The sequence below is a fragment of the Eublepharis macularius genome, chromosome 5 (assembly GCF_028583425.1).
Source record: "Eublepharis macularius isolate TG4126 chromosome 5, MPM_Emac_v1.0, whole genome shotgun sequence".
NCBI lineage: Eukaryota > Metazoa > Chordata > Lepidosauria > Squamata > Eublepharidae > Eublepharis > Eublepharis macularius.
The window spans coordinates 97,016,366-97,042,812 of record NC_072794.1 but is presented as its reverse complement, the minus strand read 5'-3'; the positions used below and the strand labels follow the sequence as shown (position 1 = coordinate 97,042,812).

Below are 26,447 nucleotides of genomic sequence, written 5' to 3'. Positions count from 1 at the left end.
CTGCATACTCCAATGCCTCCCTTCCCCCTCATTGTGCTACCCAAAAATTTAAAAAAGACTTCTGAGTTAAGATGGTTGTTTGCATTAAACATTGTGTCCATATTTTCATCCAGCAAATACATTACCTCAGGTAAAAAGTGGGGTGGCTGGGAAGTAATAAGAGTAAACTTTTCCCTGTAGGGTCTGGTGGCTGACATAAACAATTAGTTGGGGGGTGGGGTAAATTTAAGCTATACATTTACCTACCTTTAGGTAAGACGTTTTTACATTGATAAAGTATAATCTAATATTCTCCAGAATCATGCAAAGTAGTTGCCAAACACTATTACCTTCAGAATTTCAGAACTCCATAATGATTTGTTTGAATCTCTACTGGTAACTATGATCAAAGCCGCTATATCAATGTACGATTGATTTAATACAAACTGGCAGCTAATACATCCAATAGCAGCAGAGAAGGCATGAAATATTCTGCAATGCCAGGGCGTACCCATCTCCGGGTGTGGCAATTCTCTCTCCATTTGAGTAATGGAAAGATGAATCATAGATTAGGTTGCTGGCTTGACTTGCAGAAATCCTGGACCTGGAAGGCTGGATCTGGTTTGAATTCCCTGTTGTGTGCCAGGGGAAGCCATTTGGAATGAAATTAGGCTTACAATGGCTAAATTCTGAGATCTGCTTTGCCAAGTTGGTATGCACTGAACAGTTTGTCTCAGAGCAGTTATCTAAATGCTCCAGAAAAATCAGTGAATCAGCCTACTAACCAATGAGGCATAGAACAGATAAATAAGCCTGTCCTGTAGGTAGAGGGTGTGTGTGCATGTGTGTGTGCACACGTGAATGTGTATAAGTGAGAAGCAGGGGAATCCAAACATTTTGGTCCAAGGTCCACAATGAGACACAGGAACCATTTGGTAGGGTAGATCACAGCAGGTGGGGACCATTGTCTTAATACTGATGAAAATTAAATTCAGCCTGCCTCCTAGTCCCCCACTCATTGGTACACAATCCTTAGTCATCTCTTTCTTCCCTCCCCACCACTCCATCACACTTATTCTGTCCACGTGGGTACTTGGCAGTCCCTGGTTGGGTCATATTTTTTACAATCTCATGTGCTGGATGAAAAGGGTCTGTGTGGACCAGTGGTGCCTCCCAGCCATAAGGCCAATATTGTGCAATTGTTAAGAGTGTCTGGCAAGGATCTGGGAGAACTGGGTTTGAAGAGCCACTAGGCCAAGGAAGCTTGCTGGGTGACCTTGGGCCAGTCACATACTTAACCTCCATCACAGGGCTGTTGTGATGAAATGGAGAGAGGAGAATTATGCAAGCTGCTTTGGGTCCCTGTTGGCAAGAAAGGTGGGGAGTAAATGAAGTAGAAACTTGGACACCCCTGATTTAAAGGAAAGGAGCCACCCCTATCAATATAGAAAAGGGTCCAGTAGCATCTTTAAGACTAACCAACTGTACTGTAGCATAAGCTTTTGAGAACCACAGCTCTCTTTGTCAGATGATATTTTGCTACTACAGACTAACACGGCTAACTCCTCTGGATCTATGACCTTTATCAATGCTACCTTAAGCCATTTTTAACAAAGCTTCAAATCAACCCTGGCCCAATCAACATCCAGCAAAGGTCTTGTAAACATCCAAAAATTACTATCTTCTTCACCTAGGAAGCGGCAGTTGAATATGCGTCAAATTAAGACTGCAGTCCTAATCACAGTGGAGATTTTTTTTTCTTCACTAGCCTTAAAAACTTGCTACATAGAAGAAACTTGCCACTATTTAACTGATAATTTAAATTCATTCAAATTCATGCAAGTTACAGAAAACTGTGTCTGTCCTTAAAAACGCAACCCAATTCATAATCAACCAGGTGGCAACCCTGCATAATGGCCACCCCCCGCCCATCTCCACAACAGCTGCCCAGTTTCTGCATGGACACAGACCTTGCTTCACTAAGCCTCTGCTGACAGCCCTGTCAGGACAGCAGGCAGAGCAGGTGGCCCTGTCACCCCCAAGACCTCAACCCAGAGGGAACTCCTTTGTGTACAAGCCAACAATAGTAATAAAACAAAGGACTGGAAGGCAGGTGCTGCCAAGAAGGTAGAAGAAAGTATCAACAGTTTCACAGTCGTCAGTTGAAGAGGAGAAGGAATCATACAACATAACTGTAAACTTTCCCAAAGGGGATGGTTCCCATTTTAGTCGGGATACTGGGAAATTCCTGCAGCAGTAATGCACACTTATCCCATGCATTCATCAGGAATTGCTTATTATATCTCAGCTCATGTGAGAGCAGGCAGTGAAGAACATGAGGAAATCTTAAAAAGCAACAAGAACTATTTATTCCTGAAACAGAGAAATTTTAAGTAAGTGCAATGTAGAGAGGACACCTGGGGTCATACTAAGAATGTGAGATGTTTAAACCACACATCATTATGGAACTGAAGCAGCCAAAGCCCCAGCAGTTCCTTATCCATAAGCAGCTAACAAAAATGCAAGAATACTGGCAAGTACTGCATCCAGACTTTCATGAGTCACTAAATAGTCGTGACCTTTCACGAATCGTGAACAAAAAGATTTCCTATTGAAATAGATTTGCAGAGCAGCACTGATTTCAGAGCAACCCACATCCACCCTCCTCACTGCAGAGGCAAACCTACATAAAGAAAATATAATCGGACCAGCTTAATTCTATGCAAGCTTTGAAACCTATTTATACTAAAAAGCACATTCTACCAGTAGCATTTAACACTATAAAAAGGCACCATCTGCTTCATACTCAGAGGTGAAGCAGTGTATGTGTGTATGTGATTTTATGGGCTTAGACTGGAGTAACTTTGCTTAGGATTGCACTGTTTGTCATGTAGCTCTTCCCCTCCTCTAAACATATCCATTTATCCTTTCCTCCTTTGTGACTGTGGCCTCCTTTTAAAAGAGATGGATTAAACTTTCCATAAGCAATACTTTAGGGTTGCAGTAAGTGCAGCCTGTACAGAGACTTTGAGAACTGAAGAGCAGGGCTGCCTTTCAGCTCAGGCCATGCAAGCCTGAAACCTGACTCTTCTTTTGAAGAGGAAACAATTTCCCTAGAAAATGGTTGTTGTGGGTTTTCCGGGCTGTATTACCGTGGTCTTGGCATTGTAGTTCCTGACGTTTCGCCAGCAGCTGTGGCTGGCATCTTCAGAGGTGTAGCACCAAAAGACAGAGATCTCTCAGTGTCACAGTGTGGAAAAGATGTTGGCTGTGACACAGAGATCTCTGTCTTTTGGTGCTACACCTCTGAAGATGCCAGCCACAGCTGCTGGCGAAACGTCAGGAACTACAATGCCAAGACCACGGCAATACAGCCCGGAAAACCCACAACAACCATCGTTCTCCGGCCGTGAAAGCCTTCGACAATACTTCCCTAGAAAACACTGAGAAATTGGTAAGAACTTTTTAAAAAAAGAAATAGCAATACTCACGATTCACTACTCTACATTATTCTTGCTCACACACCACAGCCCCCAGAAGACACGTGTTTCATGAAACTCAGAACAAGCGGTTCATACAACTCAGCTTGACTTCCATAACAGAATTCAGACAATGTGCTGCTGTTGCATCCCTTAGTCAGGACATAAGACTCGGCACAGGACGACCAATGGTCAGCCTTTGCAGTCTGCACTGCATACCTTTGTAGCAAGGACATCAGAATGCCACACTGTCATTTCTTGGAAACTCCAGGGTCTCTACTGCTTATACCTCCCAGGGAATCCATTCTTCAGATTTCCAAACCATGCCCTTGAAAATTACTCCAGTCAGGACTATACATGTGACCTTTTCTAAAACACAAGATAGTTTAACAACTCTCCAGTCCATTTCAGGTCTTTTAGACAAGAGTTTAGGAATTTGGGATATGCAGCTAAGGATGCACTTTGTTTCAGAACCGTTGTTTTCGCTACACTTATGTTTATTGGATGTTTATTTTTATTATGTTCCCGGCCTACAATGCAATCAGGGGTTTTTTTTCCAGCTGGAACGCAGTGGAACGGCATTCCGGCACCTCTTCAAAATTCAGCTGAGAGGAGGGGAAATCCTTCCTCCCAGCTGAAGCCAGGGAAGCCCTAAAGAGGATTTAAACTTCCCCTCTTCCCAGCTGAAGCCAGGGAAGCCCCAAACAGGCTTTAAACTTCAGCTGAGAGGAGGGAGATTCCCCACTCCCAGCTGAAGCCGGAGAAGCCCCAAGTGGGCTTTAAAATTCAGCGGAGAGGTGGGGGATTCCCCCCTCCCAGCTGAAGCCTGGAAGCTCCAGGCACTTATTTCACCCAATGGGAGGGGGAGAAGGGAGCCCCCTCCTCCCCCCTACCATCGGGGAGGGGTGAGAGGGAAGCTCTGAAAGCTCAAAGCTGCACTTTTCAAAAGAGCAGCTTTGAGCTTTCAAAGCTTCCTGCCAGCTTTTTCACCTTCAGCTTTTTCACCCCTTCAGCATTCCAGGCTGCCCAGGGAGACAGCCGGCCAGGCCTGTGGTGGAGGGCCCAGCTGCCAGGTAAGGAGTGGGCATGCGGGGGCCCAAATCACGTGAGCGCTCCTGGGGGACGGCCGTGCCATGTGTAATGACATCACTTCCTGGAAGTGATGCCATCACGCGGTTCCAGCACGTGCACACTTTGCGCGTGTGTGTGTAGCAACAGGGGCCTACCTCCTGCCGGGAGCTGCCCCAGGTGAGAGTTCTCCCAACTCTTTCCACAGAAAAGAAGTCCTGAATGCAATGATTTATGTGTGGTGGTGGTGGTGAGACAGAAGAGGCTGTGCTTATTCTGGTTCAGTTAAAATGGATGCATTTGTTATTTTTCCCATTTCCCATTTGTTTTTAACCAAAAAAAATGAATTTAGTGCTTTCCGTTCATTTTCCATTGGGAAGTTAATGCATTCTGTGTGTAATTATACATACATGGCTGCTCCAGCTGTGTACGCAAAGCACTTCTGAATAGGTTGCATCACTGGCTGCCCTCAGGGACAGTACCTTACATGTGTGCAAGTTACTGCACATTCACATATGAGGGAGATCCAGCTATAGCTTGCCATATCTATATGAGACAAGTTACACAATGTGGGAGACCTGGGATTGGGTGTTATTTTTTAAGAACAAGGCCAGAGGCAGTAAGATAAACAATGAGCCACTCCCAGCAACCTTTTGCTTCTGCCCAAGGTATTTGCCCAATGAGGACATTATCCCCTCCATATGGCAAAAGTAGCCAGAGGGTAATTTTGACATACAGCAAGAAGCACCCCCTCAAAACTGCTTGTCCAATCAAACTAGTACCCTCCCCAGCTGTTACATTTTTTTATAAATACTTCAGGAGACCGTTGCTATAAGAGATTTAGCTTGATGAATGTTCAACACCATAGCATCTTCCATGCAGGAATTCATGGAGCAAAGCAGTTTCTTAGAGCAGACAGCACTTGGGACAGCACTTGCCCCAAAGCACCTGCATTAAAGTCCTAGCTATTGGATCTACTTTCTTTGCAGAATAACCCTTTTGAGGTGCACACAAATATCCTTCACAGAGACCCAGGGCAGTTTGCTCATGAAACATCAGCACTTGTCTGATTTTTTTTTGATACTTTCATTCCACCTTTATATTAAGATTTCAGAAACCGTGTAGCTTCTCGTTCCTCAGGTCTATTCTATATAGTTCCTCCAGTTACCTTCTGTTCTAGTCTACCTAGGCACTCCCACATTATTAATGACTACAGTTGCATGACTTTAAAAGACTGTAGGATTATTTCCATTACACAGTGTTTAGTTTCTGCAGTGCAGCATGAATCCTATCACTCTTCCTCCATTATAGAGGAGTACACAGGAAATCTGAGTGTTGCTCTCTCCCTAGCGTGCAACAGGACACTTTGGGTAGGGCATACATTAGTGGTAGGGTATGAACTAGAGTTTTGCCACTTCAAATGTCGGCTGTCTGAAACAAGAGAGTTTCTAGCAGAAAGCAGTTTCTGTACTCTATACAACATATTGTTCACCAACATGTTTCCTGGACCCCACTTGCTTCTTTTTCAAAGCAACTAGCTTTATTCTCAGCTCCTATTCCAGTGGTGAAGTGGATCAGAAGAGTCCTGGAAGCATCTCTGTATGCCTGCTGATAACACCCATTTAGAAATGGCTACCTCCATCCTAGAAGGATGCTTGCTTCCAACATTTTGCAAAAACACTCAGCATCTATGGAAACAATTTTGTTGGCACCTGTTCAACATTCCAGAAGACTCAACAAGATTGGGGACCCCTGCTATACAGCTTCTTGCCACGGACTCTATCCATCACACCTGTGGTGAACAGATTTACAACCCCCCCTCCCCCAACAGATTTCTTCCTTCTGCACCATTTAAGTTTTGGATTGAAACAAACTCTACAAATCTGTACAGTGGAAAAGTGCAAGCAGCACCTATAAGATTGACAAACAGCTCATAACCCTACCACAAATTTCATTAGTCTTATAGGTGTTACTGGACTTTTGCTCTTTTCTACTCCTACAGACAGACTAACACGACTACCCATCTAAATCTGTACAGGTTCGTATCATTCGTGCTGATAAATATGCCATTTGCAGAAGTGTTCCATCACCAAAACCTCTCCAACTAGGTATTAACAGAAAATGTCTTCAGGTATTACCCTGCCAACCAGTTAAGATGGCAGATACTGCAGGGTATGGAAAGTAATTTTGAATATGATGCAGTGCTCTAGACAATGAAGCAATACAGCTTCTCAGAGGACTGGATGAAGACCAACCTGCCCCCATCCTGACTGCTTTTCACTGCAACCAGGGCTATTTCAAGTCAAACCAACACTGACTTATATTTGCTTTTATTAAAAAGGAGTTTATTGTAATCAAACTGCTGGAGTTTGGAGACATGGTGTTGCATGATTGATAGGACACAGGTGCAAAATAAATAGTTCATATAAATACATAAATATGTCTCAGTGGAAGTTCACACCATTTACACTCCGTAACTTGACTACAGTCTGTCAAGTTCAAATACAAAATGGGCAGCTTTTGCTTAAGCTGGTCAAGTCTGTACCACAGTAATACACAAAACCCCTCTGCTGCCTCTTGAGTCTATGAAGCGGTGAGGCAAAAACAGGGTACTTCACAGTCTCAGCAAAAAAAGAAAGAAAGTCCTATTCGCCTAATTAGTGTAACAATTTGTTATGCAACACACACCTTCATGGCCCCAAGTGCTAAGCGACAGCACTGTAAACCTGAATTGAACCTGATTTAAGGCTGAAGATTCAGCTTTCATACCCCTTCCTCCCAAATTAAGAGTGGCAGCAATTCATCCCCGCCAGCTCCAGAAAATAGCCATCTGGCACGACAGCCAGATAAGTTCCCCTCTGCCCTCAGCATACGCCAAGCAGAGAAGCCACTTTCCTGGTTCCCTTCTAACTCTGCAAAAGGCTGTTCATGCAACTCTTTCCTCCTTCCCTAACTGGCCCCAGCAACTAACACTGTATAGCTTCATTTGCTCCACAAGCTGGAATCAAGCCATGATTGACATGTGATGTCACTCCAAGCAGAACAAGATAGCCCATGGGCAGACAGCGGTAGTGTTACAAATGCCTGAACCAGTTCATGAGTGGAAGCCACCTGAATTCTGCACTCATGGATCAGCAACTGAGAACTATGCCCCTCAAACTCAATCAGGTTCAAGGGTGCAAGTCCTTATCATGTATGTAAGTACCAGACAAAGAAAAGTCCAGCAACTGTCTTTGCAAAGGACAATTGTCCTTTCTCCTCAACCTACCCTTAAGTATTTCCATGTTGTGGATGGAACAATATTTCTCCCTGTACCCATGACACCTCCTTCTCCATTTGTGAAGTCACACACCAACTGTGAAGTCACACAGGAGTAAGCTTAAGGCATTTAGCTTCCATCCCTGCACCTCCTCTCTATTGTGGACTGGAGTAGGCATGTCAAAGCAAGTGCAAACCCCTTCATTAAAAAAAAAAGAGTCAGTTTGGTGATAAGCATCCAGAGGTTGATGGGTCCAGAGAAAAGGTAATCAGAGCTACATCTATGTAGTTTGTTTGAACTGTTGTCTTTCCTGAAGACTACACATCCACTATGGGAGGATCCTGATCTCTGCAGTAGTACCTCTTACACCATTAACACTGTTCTTGGAAGGATAAAGACTAGGAAAATAAGGGTTCTATCCTGAAGCTTTAGGAATCTGCTCGCTCAAGTAGCAGTTTGAGGATGTACTTGAGCCGATACTGAAGCTCTGGTGAGCAGCCAAGTTCTGCAATGCTACTGAGCTTGTAGGTGTAGGAATTCCTGTCACGGTTAATGTAGGTGAGAAGGCAAGAGTGGTCAGGTTTGCTGAAGATAATCTTGGTATGATCATTGTAGAAGTTCACCTGGAAAGATGGAACATATTAGCCATGAGTACTGAGGCAATGTCTAGTGTCTTTTTCCATTTAACAAGCTTTACCCTTTAAGAATTCACCAGACGTTGTTTGATAGCATCAACTACAGCCCGTATCTAAATATTCACTAACATGTTTCAGAACCATGAGGGAGAAGGGAGATCTGTTGTTTAAATGCAAGTTGGACAAAATAGGAAACTAAACTTTATATGAAGGAATCTATGAGAACCCAGTAGACTTAAGCACTTTAAATATATATTTTTAATGCAGCTGTTCAAGATACCAGAGGCCATAAAGTTACACAAAGGCAGTATTTCATAGTAGGACCAGGGTGCCATCGGTTCAAATCCCTAATCAGCCATGAGGCTCATTCGACAACCTTGGGCTAGTAATTCTCACAATAATGCTATGAAACAGATTAAAATGTAGAGAAAAACTATATTATTTCTGTTCTAAACTCCTTAGAGAAATAATGAATCGCACATGCTATTTGGCAAAAGTAACCATTTAGTTCCTTGGAAACACTCTAGAATCAAGATTTGAAAGACATTCTCTAAAGCTCCCTTAAAAGCAAGAATGTTTCATTGGTGCACTCTATATAGCAAGCAATAGCATCCTCTACTGAGAACTAAGCTGTGCACCGCATGGTCTCCCCTCAACACTTCTCCATTAGAAAGCCGGATACATCTCATGGTGTCTGCTTGAAGGCCCCAATAATATTGCTTACCTGGAAAGTTCCACTGCTGAAGAGCATTAACAAGGCTTGATCAGTCTTCACCCACTGTAGGAGCAGTAGTGGCAGATGCCCAGCCTCATCTATGCTGGGCAAGTCTCCTCCCTTTGAAGAGAAGGAGGGAGATAGAGGGAGGGGAGGAATCAGCCATTCCACCAACACAAGACTGGCCCAGTTCCAGCAATCTTTTTTTCCATAACAACGCCCAAGCCTATCACAGCACTTTTAGTTACTCAATACAATCTGCCATGACACTTGAGTAGTTAAATAACTGTCTTAATTGCACTGGATACAGTAGCTCAAGTGAGTAATACAGGCCAGATTCACAGGATGGATGTGCAAATTCCAAAGACCCACCTCAGAATTGCTAAAGGAAATTTCCTCTTCTTTCTACATAATTGCAGGTCATGCTTCCTTAATACATGTATTAGGAAGCCACAGCCGTGTGGGCATGAATGGGGATGCAATCAAAGCAGTACAGCAGTCCCACATGAGCACACCTTCTGGTTGGAGAGCTGCCAACTAGAAGCTGGCTGAGAAACAAAAAGAGGACAAATGCCAAGAAGGCAATTTTGAACTCTTTACCAAGATTTTGAATTGTGTGCCTCAAAATTCTTTGGGGCAATATCCTATTAAAGATCTAGAAAGCAGGTAAAATCCAGGTTAGGTCTTCTGAATGCACCCAGAGTAGCTAGTGAAGCTAAATACACCACGCACAACATCTACTTACCTTCATGAGATGCTGCTCCATGTACGAGGCAAAATACTGCAAAACACCCATCTGTTCTTGCAGCTGTTCAGGGACTGCAGAAGCCGGGAAGGAGAAATGTTTACTGTTGGTCAGATTGTAATGTACTTTCCTGTAGAGCAAGAGAAAATTATGACAACCAAACTGCTCACAACGCTCATCTCATTGACACACACACACCTCAAACAGCCAGTGTGGCATAGCAGTTAAGTGTTGGATTGTGGGGGGACGTTCAATTTCTCATTTTGACCCAAGTGAGCTTTATGCCATCACTCTCAGTCTAGTCTCCTTCACAGGGCTGCAAGGATACAATGGAGACTGCCTCAAGGTCCATGGAAGAAGAATGGAATTGAAGTATGACAGACTATCAGATATGCACGCAGTTTTGCAGCAAATGTAGAAACTGCCTTCGAAGCACAAGTTAATAGCAAGAGGTCCTTGGAGCCCTGGTGCGTAAGCTTCTGGAATCTGAACTTCTGCTGTTCTATAGAAGGGCTCTTAATGCATCTCTGCATTTTCTTGAAGCTGTTTTAAGATCAGGCATCCTACAGCATCTCAAGATGAAAGTATCCTTCTCACAACAATCTATTCCTTCCAGCTTATTTTAGCCTTTGCTAACATACAGTCCCCTTCCCCAGCCTTTATCTCCTCTAGGATTTGCTTCATCACAGCAGAAGATAAGTAGGTTTTGAACTTCTGTTACATAACCCAAGCGTGTCAAGTAAAACTCCTATAGCCAATGGAACCCCCTGGACAAGCATTTTTTTTTACTCACTTCCAGTTGGCAGAAAGGGTCATATGAGTTCCATCGTTGAAGAGGACACCAATGCTGCGGTTGGAGAGCTGATAGCCAAAGCCATACTTGTTGGAATAGTCCACCCATTTGCTTACCCAAATAAAGTGCTCATGGCAAGCCAAGGAAGCAGGATTCCTCTCAGCTGGGCATGGAAGAAAGACACAACTTAACTGAGCCAAGAAAAGGTAGAAAAACTCAACACTGCTTACCAGTATGAAACCCACAATTGCATCGCAATTAATTCCAAGGCCTATAGAGAATCCATGTAATATGGCTGCCAAAGGACATGGCTGTTCCCATTCTAGGATCTTATCTGCACTAGGGGTGCAATCCAGGATTTGTGTTCTGGCTTTATTGCTGGATTTAAGCCAATCTGGCATAAACTGGCTATGCTGGATCACATAAGAGAATCTTGGATTGGATCCAGGGAATCAAAATCTGCTGAGCCACAGCAAGAGTAAGAAGGCCGTAGTGCAAGTGAAAGGGCTACAGCATGATGTGGAGGCAAGCTTTGTGCCACAGCAGGAGAGTACAAGACTGGCAGGGGAAAGGAAGCAGCAGGCAGATTCCCATCCCACCCTCTACTCCCATCCAAGCTCCAAAAAGCCCTTCAAGTCACCACTGGCCACTTTTTAAATGTTGCAGCCTTGGTGAGCTTCACTGCCTTGCTTCAGCTTTGGAAGGATTCTCTACTTTTACATTGGGATTCTCTGATTAGATATTGGTTCCTCTCCATTTTGGTTCTGTTGGGCTTTGTTGGGTCAGCTTGCATGGGAGTGAAACTAGCAATTGGGACTGACTTTTGGCCAGGGGTTTCCCTTTGCCTGAAAAGTGGACAGGAAGGAGTAGGTCCCCTTCAAATGTGATGAAGTGTGTTTGAAAAATGGCCCCAATGGCCCCATAGAGAAGAGTGACTGTATAAATTTGGGATTCTCTAACCAGGTTATGGAGAAACTGATTCATATTTCAGGGATACTGAATATTTTTGGTATCCCTGAAACCTAGATCTGGATTTTTTTGGTGCATTCCCCTAGATGAGACCCAGTGAGGAATAGCAGCAGAGTGTACATCATTGTTGTCCCGCCCAACTTCCCCAATATTTTTGACTCCTTGTTACAGACTGCAGCAGGAAGTTGCCAAAGTAAAAAAAGAACAACAGAAGATTAATAATTGCACAGGACGTTTGGGACAGGGCAGATTCTCTACTTCTTTCAAAACATTGCTGCAGAAGACCATTCTTAGCAGTCTTATGATGAAGTCAGGGGATTAGCATCTTTTATGCCAGTCCTATGCTCTTCTTCTAATATGACTGTAATGTTGAAGTCCAAGAAGGCTGGATGAACTTGTGGCCTCATAAGGCAGCTGCATCTAGCTTTATGTCCTTGATTGATCTCCCTTCTCCACTGACTTCCAAGATAGCTGCTCTGCCATTTGTCCCCAGCTGTCCCAAACAGAGTACAAGAGAAGAAATCCAAGTATTCCTACAAATTTCAACAGCCTGAAACTTAACCTTACCTGGAGGCATGGTGGACAGGCAGTTCTTCAAGAGCCCAACGGCAGACTCAATGACAGCTGATGCTGTGACACAATCTTCAAATACTAAACAGGAGACAAGAGATGATCAGCTTACCATGGGGTCCCCCGAGAATGCTTCAGAATAGTTGGTAAAGAAATTCACTTTTACCAGGGGAGGACTTCAGTCAAGAGCTAAGCTGAGATTCAGAGAAACTACCATGCTGAGCAATTAAGCCATTTTCAACTATGCTTTGAATATAAGCAGTCCAGGGATTCAGCCCAAGCTCTATCACAGCCAGCATTTTGTTTGCAGCAGTGATAGGAGAGATGCTTCCAGAAGCTTACTAAGAAGACGTGAAAGCAACAGCTCTCCCACTTGTTCCGGGCATCTGGTATTCAGAGTGAACCTGCCTCTGAACATGAAGGTTCTATCTAGCCACTGCAACCAGTAGCCACTACTCAATGAAAGCCTCCATGTTAAGAAGTAGTCTGCTTGAACTCCAATACCTCAGAATGAAGGGCAGGGTCCACGAGCAATTGCTCCACTACACTGGAGCAAGCTCCAGGAGCTGGCAATTCAGTTAGACCAAGCAACCCTGCAGAGGACTAGTATTGTTTACACACTGCCCCTTCTCACCTTCAGAGGTACTAGTCGTTGTCCCACGAATGGACCTGGACACAGACTTCCGTGAGCCTTCCTCTGCTACAGTCTCTGCTGGGCTGGAGCTGGGACTCTGGCCACACAAGGGGGTGACCTGCAACATACAGAGTCAGTTGACCTCATCTTTTACCTCCTGGTAATTTCAGGAGCTACTGAAATGACTTCTTCACCCATTCTTTCCTCCCTCCTGAAAAGGGCCAACTGGCCCACAGAGTTCCTACAGTTAAGTTTACCTCGTTCCCTTCCACAGTTTTGTGGCTCAGCTGTCTACAGATAGAGGTCTTCACAAGGCCGGTTACCAATTTGGAAATCTCATCTCTCTCTTCTGAGGGAGGCTTCTTAACTAGAAAATGAAAGGAAAGGTTAGTAATCTCAGGTGAGTTACTAGATGAGATAGCCTTGCAGATACTGAAGATGAGTTGATTAGATATCTTATTTAAAAAAAATATTTTAAAAAAAATCAAAACAGCCTAAATACTAGAGTATGTCTGGAGCAAGCACCTGATGTTCCTGCCTCTTTGAGCACAGACTTACTCTGTATGTGGTAAGCTCTCGTTTCATCTTCCTATTCAAGTGGGAGAATAGTTTAGGAATTAGTTGCAACACTCTCCACACATTTTGGGTCTCAGATGATAAAAAAGGCTACAGTGTTCAGTATGTTGCTCATCCTATGAGTTTCCACCCCAGCCAAAGATCAGAAGACTATAAATGAGGCAGTTTCAAGCCAGGAACAACATCTTAATTCTTTGGAGAAAAGTATTCTAAAGATACAAGTCAGCTACCAGAACAAGCTTACCTTTGGATTTCCTTTTTCCAAAGAGAGTTTTTGTGACCTTTACAAACAAGCTCTTGGCAGGGTTGGGAGGGTTCAGTTCTGGGACCATCACACAGCTGCTGGGTGGGAGCTTATCAGGTATGTACCCCTAAAAAAACAAGTACTATTAGCTAAGCTGAACTAGATACCAATAGACAGGAGTAGGTGGCAATTCTAGTAATTTGTGTACAGGTGCCTACTCCTCCTATTTGGCTAGACTTGGCCACTTTCATTAAGGACCCCAATTTTAGGAGTAGTCCTCAAGATCTATTTTGAGGAAATGTACTCTTGGCAAGGATACAAGTCAGGCTGCCCAGCAACAAAGGCAAGAGCAAAAAGTAATGACATATGAAGACTGTAAGAGCTAATTAGAGGCAGGATGTAATTACCTAAATTGTAATCTAGGCAGGATTCCAGAAGCTAACACCCTTATATTAAGAGGGCCACTGCCACCTTTATAATGGTGGGCCCCAATGAGAGGCTTCCTCCACTACTATGGCCTCTAGGAGCATTGCACATTCTGTGGCTTACGCCACATCAATTTTCTATTCTGGCAACAGCCATACTAAGAGTTAAATAATGTATTCAAAAGACCGCTGCTCACTTTGGTGAAGAACTCATGATGCAAGATTTCCTCCAATGTTAAACGGTCCTCTGGGTTGCGTTTCAAGATTCCCATAAGCAAGTTCTTGGCTGGAATGGAAAGGAATACTGGAAGCGTATAGGTCACATGTTTGATGCACTTGTAGGTCTCCTTAAGATCAGATGTCTCAAAAGGGGGGTTTCCACATAATAAAGTGTACCTAAGAAAACGTGAAGGGGAGGTGTTAAAGAACAGCAGAATGCCAAGGATGTTCATGAACAAGGCTTCTCTACAAGACAGGAATGGCATGATCTTATCTGCACATGACTCAGCAGCAACTCTAGAGGAAGTTGACATGAGGCAACACCCAGCTTTAAGCATTCCCTGTAATAAAACTCATGCAGTACTGCTGCTGCTCCAGGCACTGGCAGACCGGAGGCACATCCGGATGCAGAAGACAGTCACTCCCGATGGCATCAAAGCCAACAGCCTTTTAAGAAGTCAGGATTTCTACAGGTGGTGCCCTGTACCCAAACATGGTCAGGAGGCAGGGTTAAGATCTGCTCTCTGGATCATCAGCTGCTCGCTCAAGACCTCTCTGCCTCCTCCTCCCTCTCAGCATCTGAGACAGTTTTCATAACACAGCAGTAAATGGAAAGTCTAACAGGAAGCTGTGGCTAAGTGGGGCAAAGATCTGAAAGCTCAAATGACTTTGAAAACTCACTCCGGAAAGCTGCTCAGAAACACCTAAGCTGGCTGAATATCTAACTGCATACCGCAGGGCAAGCCACTTTTTCCATTGTAACTAGTCCTCACCAAAAACAGACAAGTGACAGCATACAGTACAGAATGACAAGTAAGCTATTATTCCAAGCTAATTTTCATGAGTGCAAGATCTCCTAGTTACAGTCAAACTATGTTGGCAACATCTAACAATGGACTAGTTAGCTCTCAGTTTTTATGATTTGCAAGTCAAGTCTACCAACACTGACTAACAGGCAAGACAGGAGCCTCTTAGCTTTAATGCTCAAGGGTGTCACCAGTTCCACTTTTGGCCATGGAACTCCAAACTACCTTGAAGGTTTAGGTAGTTTTCATCAACTGGAAATCTGCTTTTTGCCATCAGCATGGTGAAAAAAACCCACCTTTGATAAGCTTTCTAGAAGTTTTGTCTGGTACACAGCACGGAGATAGGTTGCCAGCAGTATAGCACACAAATGCCCCTGATACTCCTTTGGTTCCCTATTGGCCTTTGTGGGACTAATCCCTTGCACCTGGTGTTTAATATTACCTACATTCAGTTCGCTCCCAGCATACTTGGCTTCCCAACAGGATGCTGGAGATCACCAGAGAAATGTCTTCTGTTACTACCCATGTACTAAAGTCCCTGAGGAAAGCCCATGTGATAGTGGCTCTGTGGTTGTCTCACAATTTTCCTGTAAAAATTTCAAATGTTGAGCATCTTTTTAGAAATCATGTTGCAACTGGAATTAATCTGGAGCATCTTCACATGCACAGCCCAAGTTTCATCCATTTAATTTTACTGGAGCTTCAATTCAGGGTCTAATGTTGTTACTATCAAACCTTTGGTAAAGCATTTTAAATACCAGATCCGGAGCATGCTGGACCTTTAGCCAAACTACAGCATTTTAAAACATTACTAGCCAAGCAATCCCTTAGAATCCCACTTCCTCCTCTTTTCCACTGCTCAGAAGAACAGCTCTCCCAAGGACAATATTGAAGGAATGACTACATCTTGGAGGTCTTATTTATCACACAGCCACCTATAACATTTAAACTTCAGACTTACATGACACAGCCTAGAGACCACACATCTGATTCTGGCCCATGTCCTTGTCGGAGCAGCACTTCTGGAGCAAGATAGTTGGGAGTACCACAGATAGTCCTGGAAAAGGAGACTGTGATTAACATGTGCTTGGCTGCTGCTGGGACTCCTGGATCTTTCAAACACTCCCATTTGATTTATTACAACACAAGAAATGTCACTAAAGCTCAACAATACCACCCAACACCAAAGGCTTAATAAAAAGATTATTATAAGGTCATAATATAAAAAGTTACAGAGTTTAAATACTGCAAGTCTGTAAGCAAAGCCTCATCAAGACTTAAATCACCTCAAGGGAAGCAAAAATCATGCTCAAATGACAACACAGTCTTCAGCTGGGATTCTGATTTGTCTCACTGTATTTCCTCCAATAGCCAAGGGTCCCAAAACAATACCAGTGGATCCTGCTCCAACAAGTTGATCTGCCAAAAGCCTCAGCTGCAGCTTCCTGATTAGAAGTACAGTCACCTAAAGCACTATCGCAGGTGGGCTCACCCTATTCCCTGCACCTGGCTGCAAGAACTGCCACTCATTTGCTTGGGCACTCCCATCCCCTCCACAGTGCCTTGCTGCCTCCAGACTTGCCCTCCTCATCCAGCAGAGCAGTCAGAATTAACAGTCTGCATGAGGCATAACCGAAGATAAGGTTGGCATTGTTTCCCTCCATTGTCCTAAAAGGAGGCTTCTGCCTTACGCATAACACCATACACAGCGGCTACATTGTTCCTTCGGTCACCAGCTGAAGCAGAAGAGTCTATTTCAAGTTCCACTGTGTCTGTTGCACTGTAAGCTCCCACACAGCTGCAAGAATGGGGTGACAGGACAAGGAGGCACTATAGAAGAAGCCTCTTCACTATTACTCCAGAGTAAGCTGAGGCACCATTACAGAGGGGAAAGCATTTCAGCCACTTACTTTTTCCTCTGGTCTGTAGGTTCTTGCCGGGCAGCCAAACCAAAATCACCAACTTTCAACTCCATGTTTTCATTGATGAAAAAGTTACCTGCAGCAGAAAGCAAGCATTGTGGCTCTAGGTGTCACAATTCCCACACCACTAGCCTCTCTCCATACGGAGCAAACGTCAAGATTTAGCACTGGTTTCAGCTTTTTAATCTTTTTCATACAAAAACTACAAGTTTCTAGACTCAAATGTGAGGGAAATTAGAAGGCACCTGCTGAAGAAGCTTTTGGCCCAAGCAGTTCTTGCTAATCTACACCACAATTGCTCCACCTCACACACCCTGCAGGGCTACATTTCATATTCCTTACTATTCAAGAGGTTAATCTATTCCAAATTGGAAACCTAAATAACACAGCTACAACAATGCATATTAAGTTATGCAAGCGTACTAGATGAATTCTGGGTGAGATATTAGAGGGAGATTGATTTCAGCTTTTCACATCTGCACAAGTCATATTGTACACACCTAATTTGAGGTCCCTATGCAGAATGTTCTTAAGATGAAGGTATTTCAAGGCAGAGATGATTTGTTTGAGGTAATATCGAACCTCTGGCTCCAGAAGAGTGTGTCGGGATTTCCATATATGAGCCAAGGACTGGAAGAAAAAAGGGAGATGCTGCATTCAGAGCTAAGGAAATGCTACTTTCAGTGGAGCTACCCCTGACATATTTAGGAACAGATAGCTACTTGTCAATGTGAAACACACAGAGAAATGTCTGCAATCTGATTCATTTTACATGACAGCTCATCATTTGCCTGCGTTCAGTTGGTTCAAAATTTGTACCAACCTTATAACACCCTGCAGCACAAACTGTGATTGGCCAAGTACTTCCAGCTTCTCCTCATCCCACACCTTTGTCCAGCCTAGTGGTTCCCTTGCCCACCCTTCCCCAGCAGCCTCTAAGCTTTAATTGGTTCTGAACATGTCCTCCCACTTTCACCATCAGAAGCCTCCTTTCACATCTGCATTCTGGATATTTCAAGATGTGCCCATTTTATATACACATATCTGTTCTTACTGGCTGGATAGTTTTTTTAGACCTTTACCTGGCCAACCCCCAAATTAAGAAAATTAGTAATTACAACACATGCAAACAGCAGATAAAGTTAAACATACAAGGTTCATAAGAATATAGCTAGAAGATAAAGACCTCTATTAAGCGTTAAAGAATGTAATGAAGGTGTACCAAGAAGGAACTATCACATCCTACAGAAAAGCTGAAGTGGAGCTAGCTGCACACCAAGTCTAAGATAGTTTCTGAAATAGGTCCACATGTTTTAGCAAAATTGCATCTCTGTTGAAGCCCTATTCAAAAGTAAACCCTTGTTAGACAGTTTTATATCAACTTTGATCTATACCAGGAGTGGCAAAGCTGTTAAAATGGCTGTGGCTGACTTATTGTTTGAATTGCAACAAAAGAGCATGCAACCAAAATAGCATAAGTGTTACTATACACAGCAGCAGGCAACTCCCATAAGCAAAGGCACTTTTGTGACAGATTTTTATGTAAAGCTTATGTATAGCTCTTGGTTATCATCCAAAGCACACTATAACATAGCCAAGACTAACAGGAAGGCAGATGCTTCAGATGTAAAGTAATAGGGTGAAAATCCTGTATTGGATAGTGAGATGAGAGTATATTTCTACAAGAATACCCTAGGGTGCAGTCAATGTTCCACTAGTCTGAGAATTCTGGGGACCCTGGAGGACAACTACTGACTGCCACCATCTCCACCCCATCACTTTCACACTACAAAGACAGCCTAATACAAAAGTTTCCTGCAGTGCAGTAACTGACACAATCTGTCATCATGCTGGAAGACGACAATTCCTCATGCCTGTAGAAACCTCCCCACGAATGATGCATCTACACAATATTAGACTGAGCCCTCCCTGGAGTAATTATGCTCTGTAGAATCTACTAGCTGAGTCTGAATTTCTGTTTTCCTTTGAACACAAAATATTTTTGAAAGCAGCTCTCCATAAATTCACCCTGTGTAAGAATGTACAATTTCACAGGGATAGTGAAAGTAAGAAGTGTGGCAGATTGGTGGGAGCACCATGAAACCAATCCACTTTCTGAAGGGAGAGCACCATGTAAAATAAAGAAAGTGTGCCTAAGGGGAGACACAATGCCCTATTACAAAGAGAGCAGGGACTCACTTTTCTGCTGCAGTGTTCGAGGAAGATGTAGATGTTCTCCAAATCTTCAAAATGATGAGAGAACTTCACAATGTGTTTGTGATGCAGGTCTTTGTGCAACTCAATTTCATTGATGATCTGGAAGAAATAGTACTGAATCAGCAAATATTCTTGTTTAAGTATATATCCAGCCTCATTGTGCCCAGCCTCTTCTGTGCCACGTACCTTTTCACGTTGGTGAGGCTTTGCCACTCGGCTGTGAGGAATGACTTTTACAGCGTAAGTCTGGCTGCTTGAGAGATCTGTCATTTCATAGCATCTTGCAAATCCTCCCTGTGGAGGGGAAAGGCTGTTGTAAAATCAGATTATAGAAACTTCCGGTTTATAATTTTTCCATGAATTAATGATTTCCTTAAGGCTTTCAGAGTAATGGGGAGGGAGGGAGGAAGGGTAGTATCTGCACTCGTATGAGTCCTTGAACATATAGTAGTTAAGATCTGGGGCTGGTTTCATTCAAGCACGTGGCACCCAAACCCACCTCCACTAAGCCAGCTTCAAAACATTAGCCAATGGAGTTTCAAACACATACTTCCCTTAAGCAATTCATGAGTTCTGATTTTATTAAGTTCTGTCAAAGCACTGGAGACTATGTTTGCCTTCTTCTTAATAGATGTTCATAAAGAGACCATAATTTGCTCCCAAACATGCCCCTTGGGTTTGCTCAAATCTTTCCAGCATTCAATGCTACTAAGAACAGTTCAGAATCAAGATTAATTACACCTGCTAGAATGGTAGTATACAAACAGCAAAGTGACAGAATGAGTATGGGACTAGAGCCAGCCCCAGGTAAAACGAGTGTCAATTGCCACATGACCAATGTAGTCCTAGTGCAAGAAGCATGTGCCAGAGATCACTGCCTCACCACCTCAGGCAGTTAGCAAAATGGGAGCTAAACCAGCTTGGATCTATGACCTCACCCTTGAAAGACCTCATCCCAGAACACATCCACTACCACTTAAGCACAGTGAGACTTCAGCTAGCCCTTGTCCCACAGTCCTAAAGCTCAGACCTTGATATTCCATACTCCAAATGTCATATGCTTGTTTAGCATCCCTTTGTCTACAGGAATTAAATACACGAGAGTGTTTGCTTGGATGAAGAGAATTATGTCTACAAAGGTGAAGAGTCACTCATTCCTCTCTCCCAGCAAACAGAATCCTACAGGACCTTAGAAGCCATAGCCTACTCTTTTCTGTTCAATGCAAGACATCTTTCCCAACAGATGGCTACACAGTCTCTGCTTGAAAATGTCCAGTGAGCAAAAGCTCCCCTCTGCCCAAGTAACTGGTTCCATTGTTTGTTGCACTACTCTTATCATTAGGAAGTTTCTCTCAATGTTTAGCCAAAATCTATCCTCTTGTAACTTAAGCTTTCTGGGCAGTATACAGCCATCTATATACAGTTTCCTCCATTCCCGCAGCTCCTTTCAGTCATCAAAATGATCATTCTTACGTTTGCAAGAGCCATGTGAAGGAACAGCTGTGTGGGTCAGTGGGGGTGGAATGAGAAGGGACAAGGGGAAGAAACGGACTTATTTCCTCAGTAGATCTACAGCTGAGGAAAAGGGAAGAACAATTTCACCCCAACAGCTCCCCCAGTGCACATATTTATTGGATTCAGAAAGGATTGCAAGAAAACTCCCCAGGAATAGTAAGATACTGCACATTACCTTGCCCTGAGGAGTAGCCCAGAACAAGTCTTTGCCCTCTTTCATGCGACAGCCTTGCACAGCCATGCAATGCAGGCTATACCTTTCACTGGATTTATGGCTAGAGATTTTGTAAAGAATCAGAAGGGACTTCGTTATTTTTGAATACTCAAGATTTTAGGGCCAATTCTTCCTTTGGCTTTCAGTTAGTCATTAAAACAAGTTCGTTCACAATTTCAACTCAAATTTAGCATGCATGCATAAATTTTTAAATTATATGGTTTATCTACAACTTGATTTGTCAGAATAACAGTAGCTAGTTAAAGTAAGTTTTATTTAAGTTTAATCTAATATTTTCTCTTTTTACTTTCTGGCCAGTTTGAAAGCTGGCATCTCTATATTCTGCTTGTGATTTAATACACATACTCACACTCAAATATGTTACTATGCATATATCATCTCAGTTCTCTGGAGTTGGCACAATTCCTTTGGGCTTCTCCCCACCCACTGGCACTGTGATATTTTCACCAAGATGCGGGTAAGCCTTGCCCAGAGGACAACCAAACACTGAAAGGCTTATTCTAGAGACTGGTTTTTCCAGCTGTGAAGCAAGTACATCCTTGGCTGCATCATATGCATTACCAAAAATAAGTCTCACGCCTATACAACATTCTGAAAACTAGGAGGGACCAGTTTCTGTGTAAAAATCCTAGCTTGGGTATTACTATTGAAATAGTTCTGGACATCACCAAAAAGAATCTTGTAAGAACAGAAAAAGCTCAATAGCAACTAAACTCAAGGTAAAGTCCTTGTTTGGAAGATAAGACAACTCCCTATATGGTAAGCCAATTTGCCAGGTGACACATCACACTGTTTGATGTGGGGCAAAAGCAACTAACTGACACTCCCCTTACTTTGCAACACAATCTCTGAAAGAATGCCAGTTTTGCTCATGGAGATGAGAGAGGTTACTGTTTACACAGTACAGCTTGCCCCGCCTCCCAGCTTACAGATGGCTCAATGGGGCATAAAGATTTTATAAGACAGAAAGCCATTTCTCAGTTAAAAGAACACCAGGACAACAAAACTATTAAGTATTCTGGGAAACTTACATATGCCCATAAAAATAAGTCCAGCATCTAGTGGCACCTTAAAGACACAAAATTTATTCCAGCACAGATGTTCTCGAGTCAGAGATCACTTCAGATTCATAGGACATGCATCTGATGAAGTGACTTCTGCCTCAGGACAGCTGATGCTGAAATAAATGTTAGTCTTTAAAGTTCTACTGGATTCCTGTATTATTTTGCTGCCAGACTAACACAGCCACCAAGTTTACAAATATACATATCATAGCATTATATAATTCTCACCACTTTGTAGCCCCAAATTTAATGTTATATTGAAACAGAACTTAGGTTTTATTGAGTAAGTAAAACAAACTGATACTTTCCCTTGTTTGCAGACTTGGTAGCAACTCTGTCATTGGGCAAGGTTTGGTTTTGCCAGGGAATGGTGCAGTGGGATAGAACAGGACAGTGTAGGTGGGACCTGCTCAATGGACAAAAGCCAAAATACCCTCCTCCTTTAGCCACAGAAGCCATGCCCAACCTCCCTTCAGCTCTTGCACCTTTAGCAGATGTTCACAAAACGTTTTGCAATAGTTTTAATGAAGACCAGCCAAAGCAAAATGTAATATACAAGCTTTCAAAATCTCTTGGTCTTTAGACTGGTTGTTAAACAAAGTGGGGAGGATGACCTTCCAAGCCATCATCATAAGGCTTCTGTCTGCATCCTCATTAAATCCTCTGGGGCACTGGGCACAGAATGGGGCCAATATCAGATTGTGCCCATGGCCCCTTGGCAACAAGCAATAAAGCCAAACAGACAAAGACCAGATTAGGGTAGTACCTGGTCTCTGTGTGCACAAAATACAAAGACCAGCCATTACTCAAATGTCAGTGACTGTTCTTCATGTTTTCAGTTGGAAGGTGTCCATTTTTTATTTCCCAGAAGGACAACGGCGTAGCCTGCTATCAACCACACCTGATGCTCACTGTGAGCTTACAAAAAAAAAAAAGAGGGGAGGTATATTCAAGGTATCTTAATAGTTATGAGATCACTTATCTGTGTTAAGATCCCCTGCATCAGCACAATGGTAAGCAATGCCACATTGGATCACATGAAGCTGCTTTGTACAGAGTCATCGATCACATGGGCCCATCTAACTGCAGACTGCATACTTGGAGTAGCAGCAGCTCTCCAGGTTCTTAGACAGGGACAGATCTTTCCCCAACACCTGCTACCTGAGATCAGGGCAGCTAGAATGCCACTTATTGAAGGTGGAATCTTCTGCTTGCAACACATGGGCTCCATCACTACACTACAGCTCCCTTCACGGGATCAGACTGAGGGTCTTTCAGTGCAGTAGCATTTGCAAGAATCCCAGCCCCAAGCAGTCCACAAGAAACTGGCCCATAATCCACTGGTGTACTCAGGAGGTGAGAGAGACCACTTATTCAGGTCAGCCTTAATACAGGGAGTTCCATAAGCACCAAAGGCTAAGGGAAACAGGCATTAAAGATTAATATAAATCATTTCCCTAGCCAGATGGGAACGTGGGGGGGGGGGGCTGAGAAGTCCCCACAGCTGAAATACATTTTGCAAAATCTGTCACTAGAGAACATTCAGGGAACAGACAGGCCTTCCGTTCACAAGGCTGCAGACTCACTACCACTTCCATTCAACAGCCGGGACATATAAATCTGATTGGAAAGTCCACTTCCCATTTACTGGGAGAAACCACGGGGGGGGAGGGGGCGCGGAAAGAGAAAATCAAGGACTCTCTCTCTCTCTCTAGCTGGAGCCGGGAGAAAGAGGAAAGGACGAACGCACACATGATAACGCAGAGTAAAGCTGGGGAAGGAAAAGGAGGATTCGATCGTCTTTATGTGAAGCCCACCTCCCCTTCACGCGAAACGCAGTGGGGGCACATCATGCCCGGGCATGCCTGCTTCGGATCCTCCGGCATCACGAGAAGAGGGGAAAACAGCCATCAGCACAGGCATCGGACAAGAGCAGGCCACCGGCACAGAGACGGGGAGCCGAAGGGGCGCGGCTTGGCCGGAGCCTTACAGAAGAAAGCGGCGCTCTTTTCTCCCCGATCACGACAAGCCACCAGCGCTTCCACAGAAACTCCTAACACCTAAACTGGAATAACTGTTACTAACGCCGATTAGCGACCATTTCAGCGAAAAGCACACATCCTAAGAGCGGGAAAGCATTCGGTCGGGGAGACCGATCATAAGGACATCAAGGCAACGGCGCTGCCGGGGGCAACTGACCCGCATTTAGTGGTTTTATGTGCTTAACCTCCCCGCCCGCCTTCGTCCCGCACGGCATGATTTACAACACCTCCCGCGACACCGCATACCTTGCCAAGCAAGCGGCCTTTGCTGTAAGCCCGGCCTGTAACCGGATCGGTGATGATCCGCGTCGGTTCAACCGCTTTAGGCTGCTGCTGCTCCGTCCGCCCGGTTTTAGCTGGAGGTTTATACATATCCAAGCCCAGAGCGCTGCCGCGGAACTGGTGGGACGGGAGAAAACAAGCAGGATCCATGATTGATTAGCACCGGCAACTGCCTTGCTGCGGGGCAAGGGGGGTGGGGTGGGGTGGGCCTGGCCCAAGCCGCCGCCAGCCGCGCACAAACCCACGTGTTGGGCCGGCAAAAGAACTTCCGCACGCTCTCTAGCGCGGGGCAGGGAATCCCGGCCCTTTTATCAATGGGAACGGCAGACGTCATCAAACAGGGAACCCCTCCCTCCAGATTGAGGGCGGAGCTAGTTGTTAAAGGGAACGTCGCTGTTGAACTTCGGAGCGGTGGGGAAGAAACTACTTACAGTTCTTAAACAGACAACTGCTGAGCATAATCTTTTTATAGAAAATACTTGCCAGCCTTCTCCACGCGGAGAAGAGGAAATTCAAAGGGGAAGAGAGAAAGGAAACGGGGAGATATTTCCTTTCTCCTTTCTTCACCCAGGCCTGTAACATTATTAACCCTAGAGGCAGAGAATGTAATTAATTCAACTGATTATCCGATCCTTATATCTGCACACGGGTTCCGGCTGCTGTTGAAGCCCACTTTTGCCTGACTTAAAAGTTGTGTTTGGTTTTCTAGGATAGTCTTTTCTATACTGTGATGATCACTAAAAATTCCTTATGTGTGTTCCTTGACAGTCTGCAGATTTTGGGACTCATGAGTCAGAGTTTGTGTATAGCAACAGGCCTTGACAGAATTACAAAGACCTCGTTAAACAAAATAAAAATTAACTGAATTGTATAAATTATGTATACAATACAGATTTACCGAAAATTTTAGAAGCTAAGTAAGTGGGAAATGCAGGACACTTTTTCCTTTAAAAATAATTTGCAATGATCTAGGACCTCAGTATGTGTATCATGTGAATTATTCTGGAACTGTTGAGAATGGGGGAAACTTTTCAAACTTAATTTTCATCTTGATTCATGGGATTTACTTACCACTAAGTAAAATTGTGTTTGCAACCATAGCCTTTAAAACATTGAACAAGTCACAACATGGACTCTGAAGAGGCAGCGTAGAAATATTCTGCACAATGCAATATTCATACACAGAATCATATTGCATAGTGCAGTTAATTTATCCAAATTATTGTGCTTTTGCAGGACCCAAGCATGAAGGAAGAAAACACAAGTATTCTTCACTAGTGTGTGTGTGTGTGTGTGTGTGCACATGTGTATGCGTGTGCACATGTGTACAAACAAGCCCAGGGGTTGTCTATGTCATTTCAGAAATAACATACTGGCTTTTTCATTGATGAGTCATGAGACTGAATGTGTGTGTGTGTGCAATACTACCACAACCCCCAGTGTAGATGGAAAACATCCAGTTTCATCTAGCACTAAAAGGTTTGGGGGGACCTGTCACCACAACTACAACAGGGGATATTGCAGAGAGAATTGCAGTATGTCAGCCTCTGCAGGACAAGCTGCTCCTGATGAAATTCCCATTTGTACAATGACCCTGCCACCCTAAGCAAAGTCACCCCTGCTGACTGACTTCAGTGAACGTGTAAAATCTGTTCGCCTTCAGGGTGCCACAAGATTTGCTTGTTTTCCCTACAACCTTCCTTTCATTTGCTTCCTTCCATTTGGGCTGAGAGATCTTGAGTATCAATCCTAGATCTCATTACAGTAAACAGGATTTAATTACAGGTCAGTGGGATTAGGACGGAAGCCTAATTAACTGATTTGCTACTGAATACCTGATTTTCACTGAATAATATCTCTTTCAGATTAACACCACACACAACTCTTATGCAACTTTAGAAAATTCCAGCTACATTGTTTAAATTTTTACTTGTATATGATTGTTTCAATCTTAATATAAAGGTTATGGATTCTTTTAAATTGAAGTTATCTGATTGATAACTTCAGCTCATGTAAACTAGGATTGCCATCTGATCAGGAAAACCTTTTAACAG

General features: G+C 43.6%; 1 protein-coding gene across 1 annotated transcript; it reads right to left on the bottom strand.

Moving 5' to 3' along the window:
* Nucleotides 1-6,860: 6,860 nt before the first annotated feature.
* PLK3 (polo like kinase 3) lies at nt 6,861-24,650 on the bottom strand. The gene is made up of 15 exons (XM_054981591.1): nt 24,358-24,650; nt 19,442-19,549; nt 19,238-19,354; nt 17,539-17,668; nt 17,027-17,114; nt 16,078-16,173; nt 14,289-14,487; nt 13,667-13,793; nt 13,104-13,213; nt 12,847-12,964; nt 12,210-12,293; nt 10,674-10,836; nt 9,881-10,010; nt 9,145-9,255; nt 6,861-8,408 (listed from the first exon to the last, which is right to left on the bottom strand). The coding sequence occupies exons 1-15, from the start codon at nt 24,541-24,543 to the stop codon at nt 8,214-8,216; spliced, it is 1,962 nt and encodes a 653-aa protein (XP_054837566.1). The 5' UTR covers nt 24,544-24,650; the 3' UTR covers nt 6,861-8,213.
* Between the last annotated feature and the right edge of the window lie 1,797 nt (nt 24,651-26,447).

What these genes read in the sequence shown, in the direction of transcription:
- PLK3 (XM_054981591.1), bottom strand. Translation starts at nt 24,543, where the DNA reads ATGGATCCTGCTTGTTTTCTCCCGTCCCACCAGTTCCGCGGCAGCGCT. An exon ending in ATCATGAGTTCTTCACCAAA is followed by an intron (nt 13,794 to 14,288) that starts GTGAGCAGCGGT and finishes TTGTTTTTTTAG; the next exon opens with GGGTACATACCTGATAAGCT. An exon ending in ACCCTTTCTGCCAACTGGAA is followed by an intron (nt 10,011 to 10,673) that starts GTGAGTAAAAAA and finishes CTTGCTCTACAG; the next exon opens with GAAAGTACATTACAATCTGA.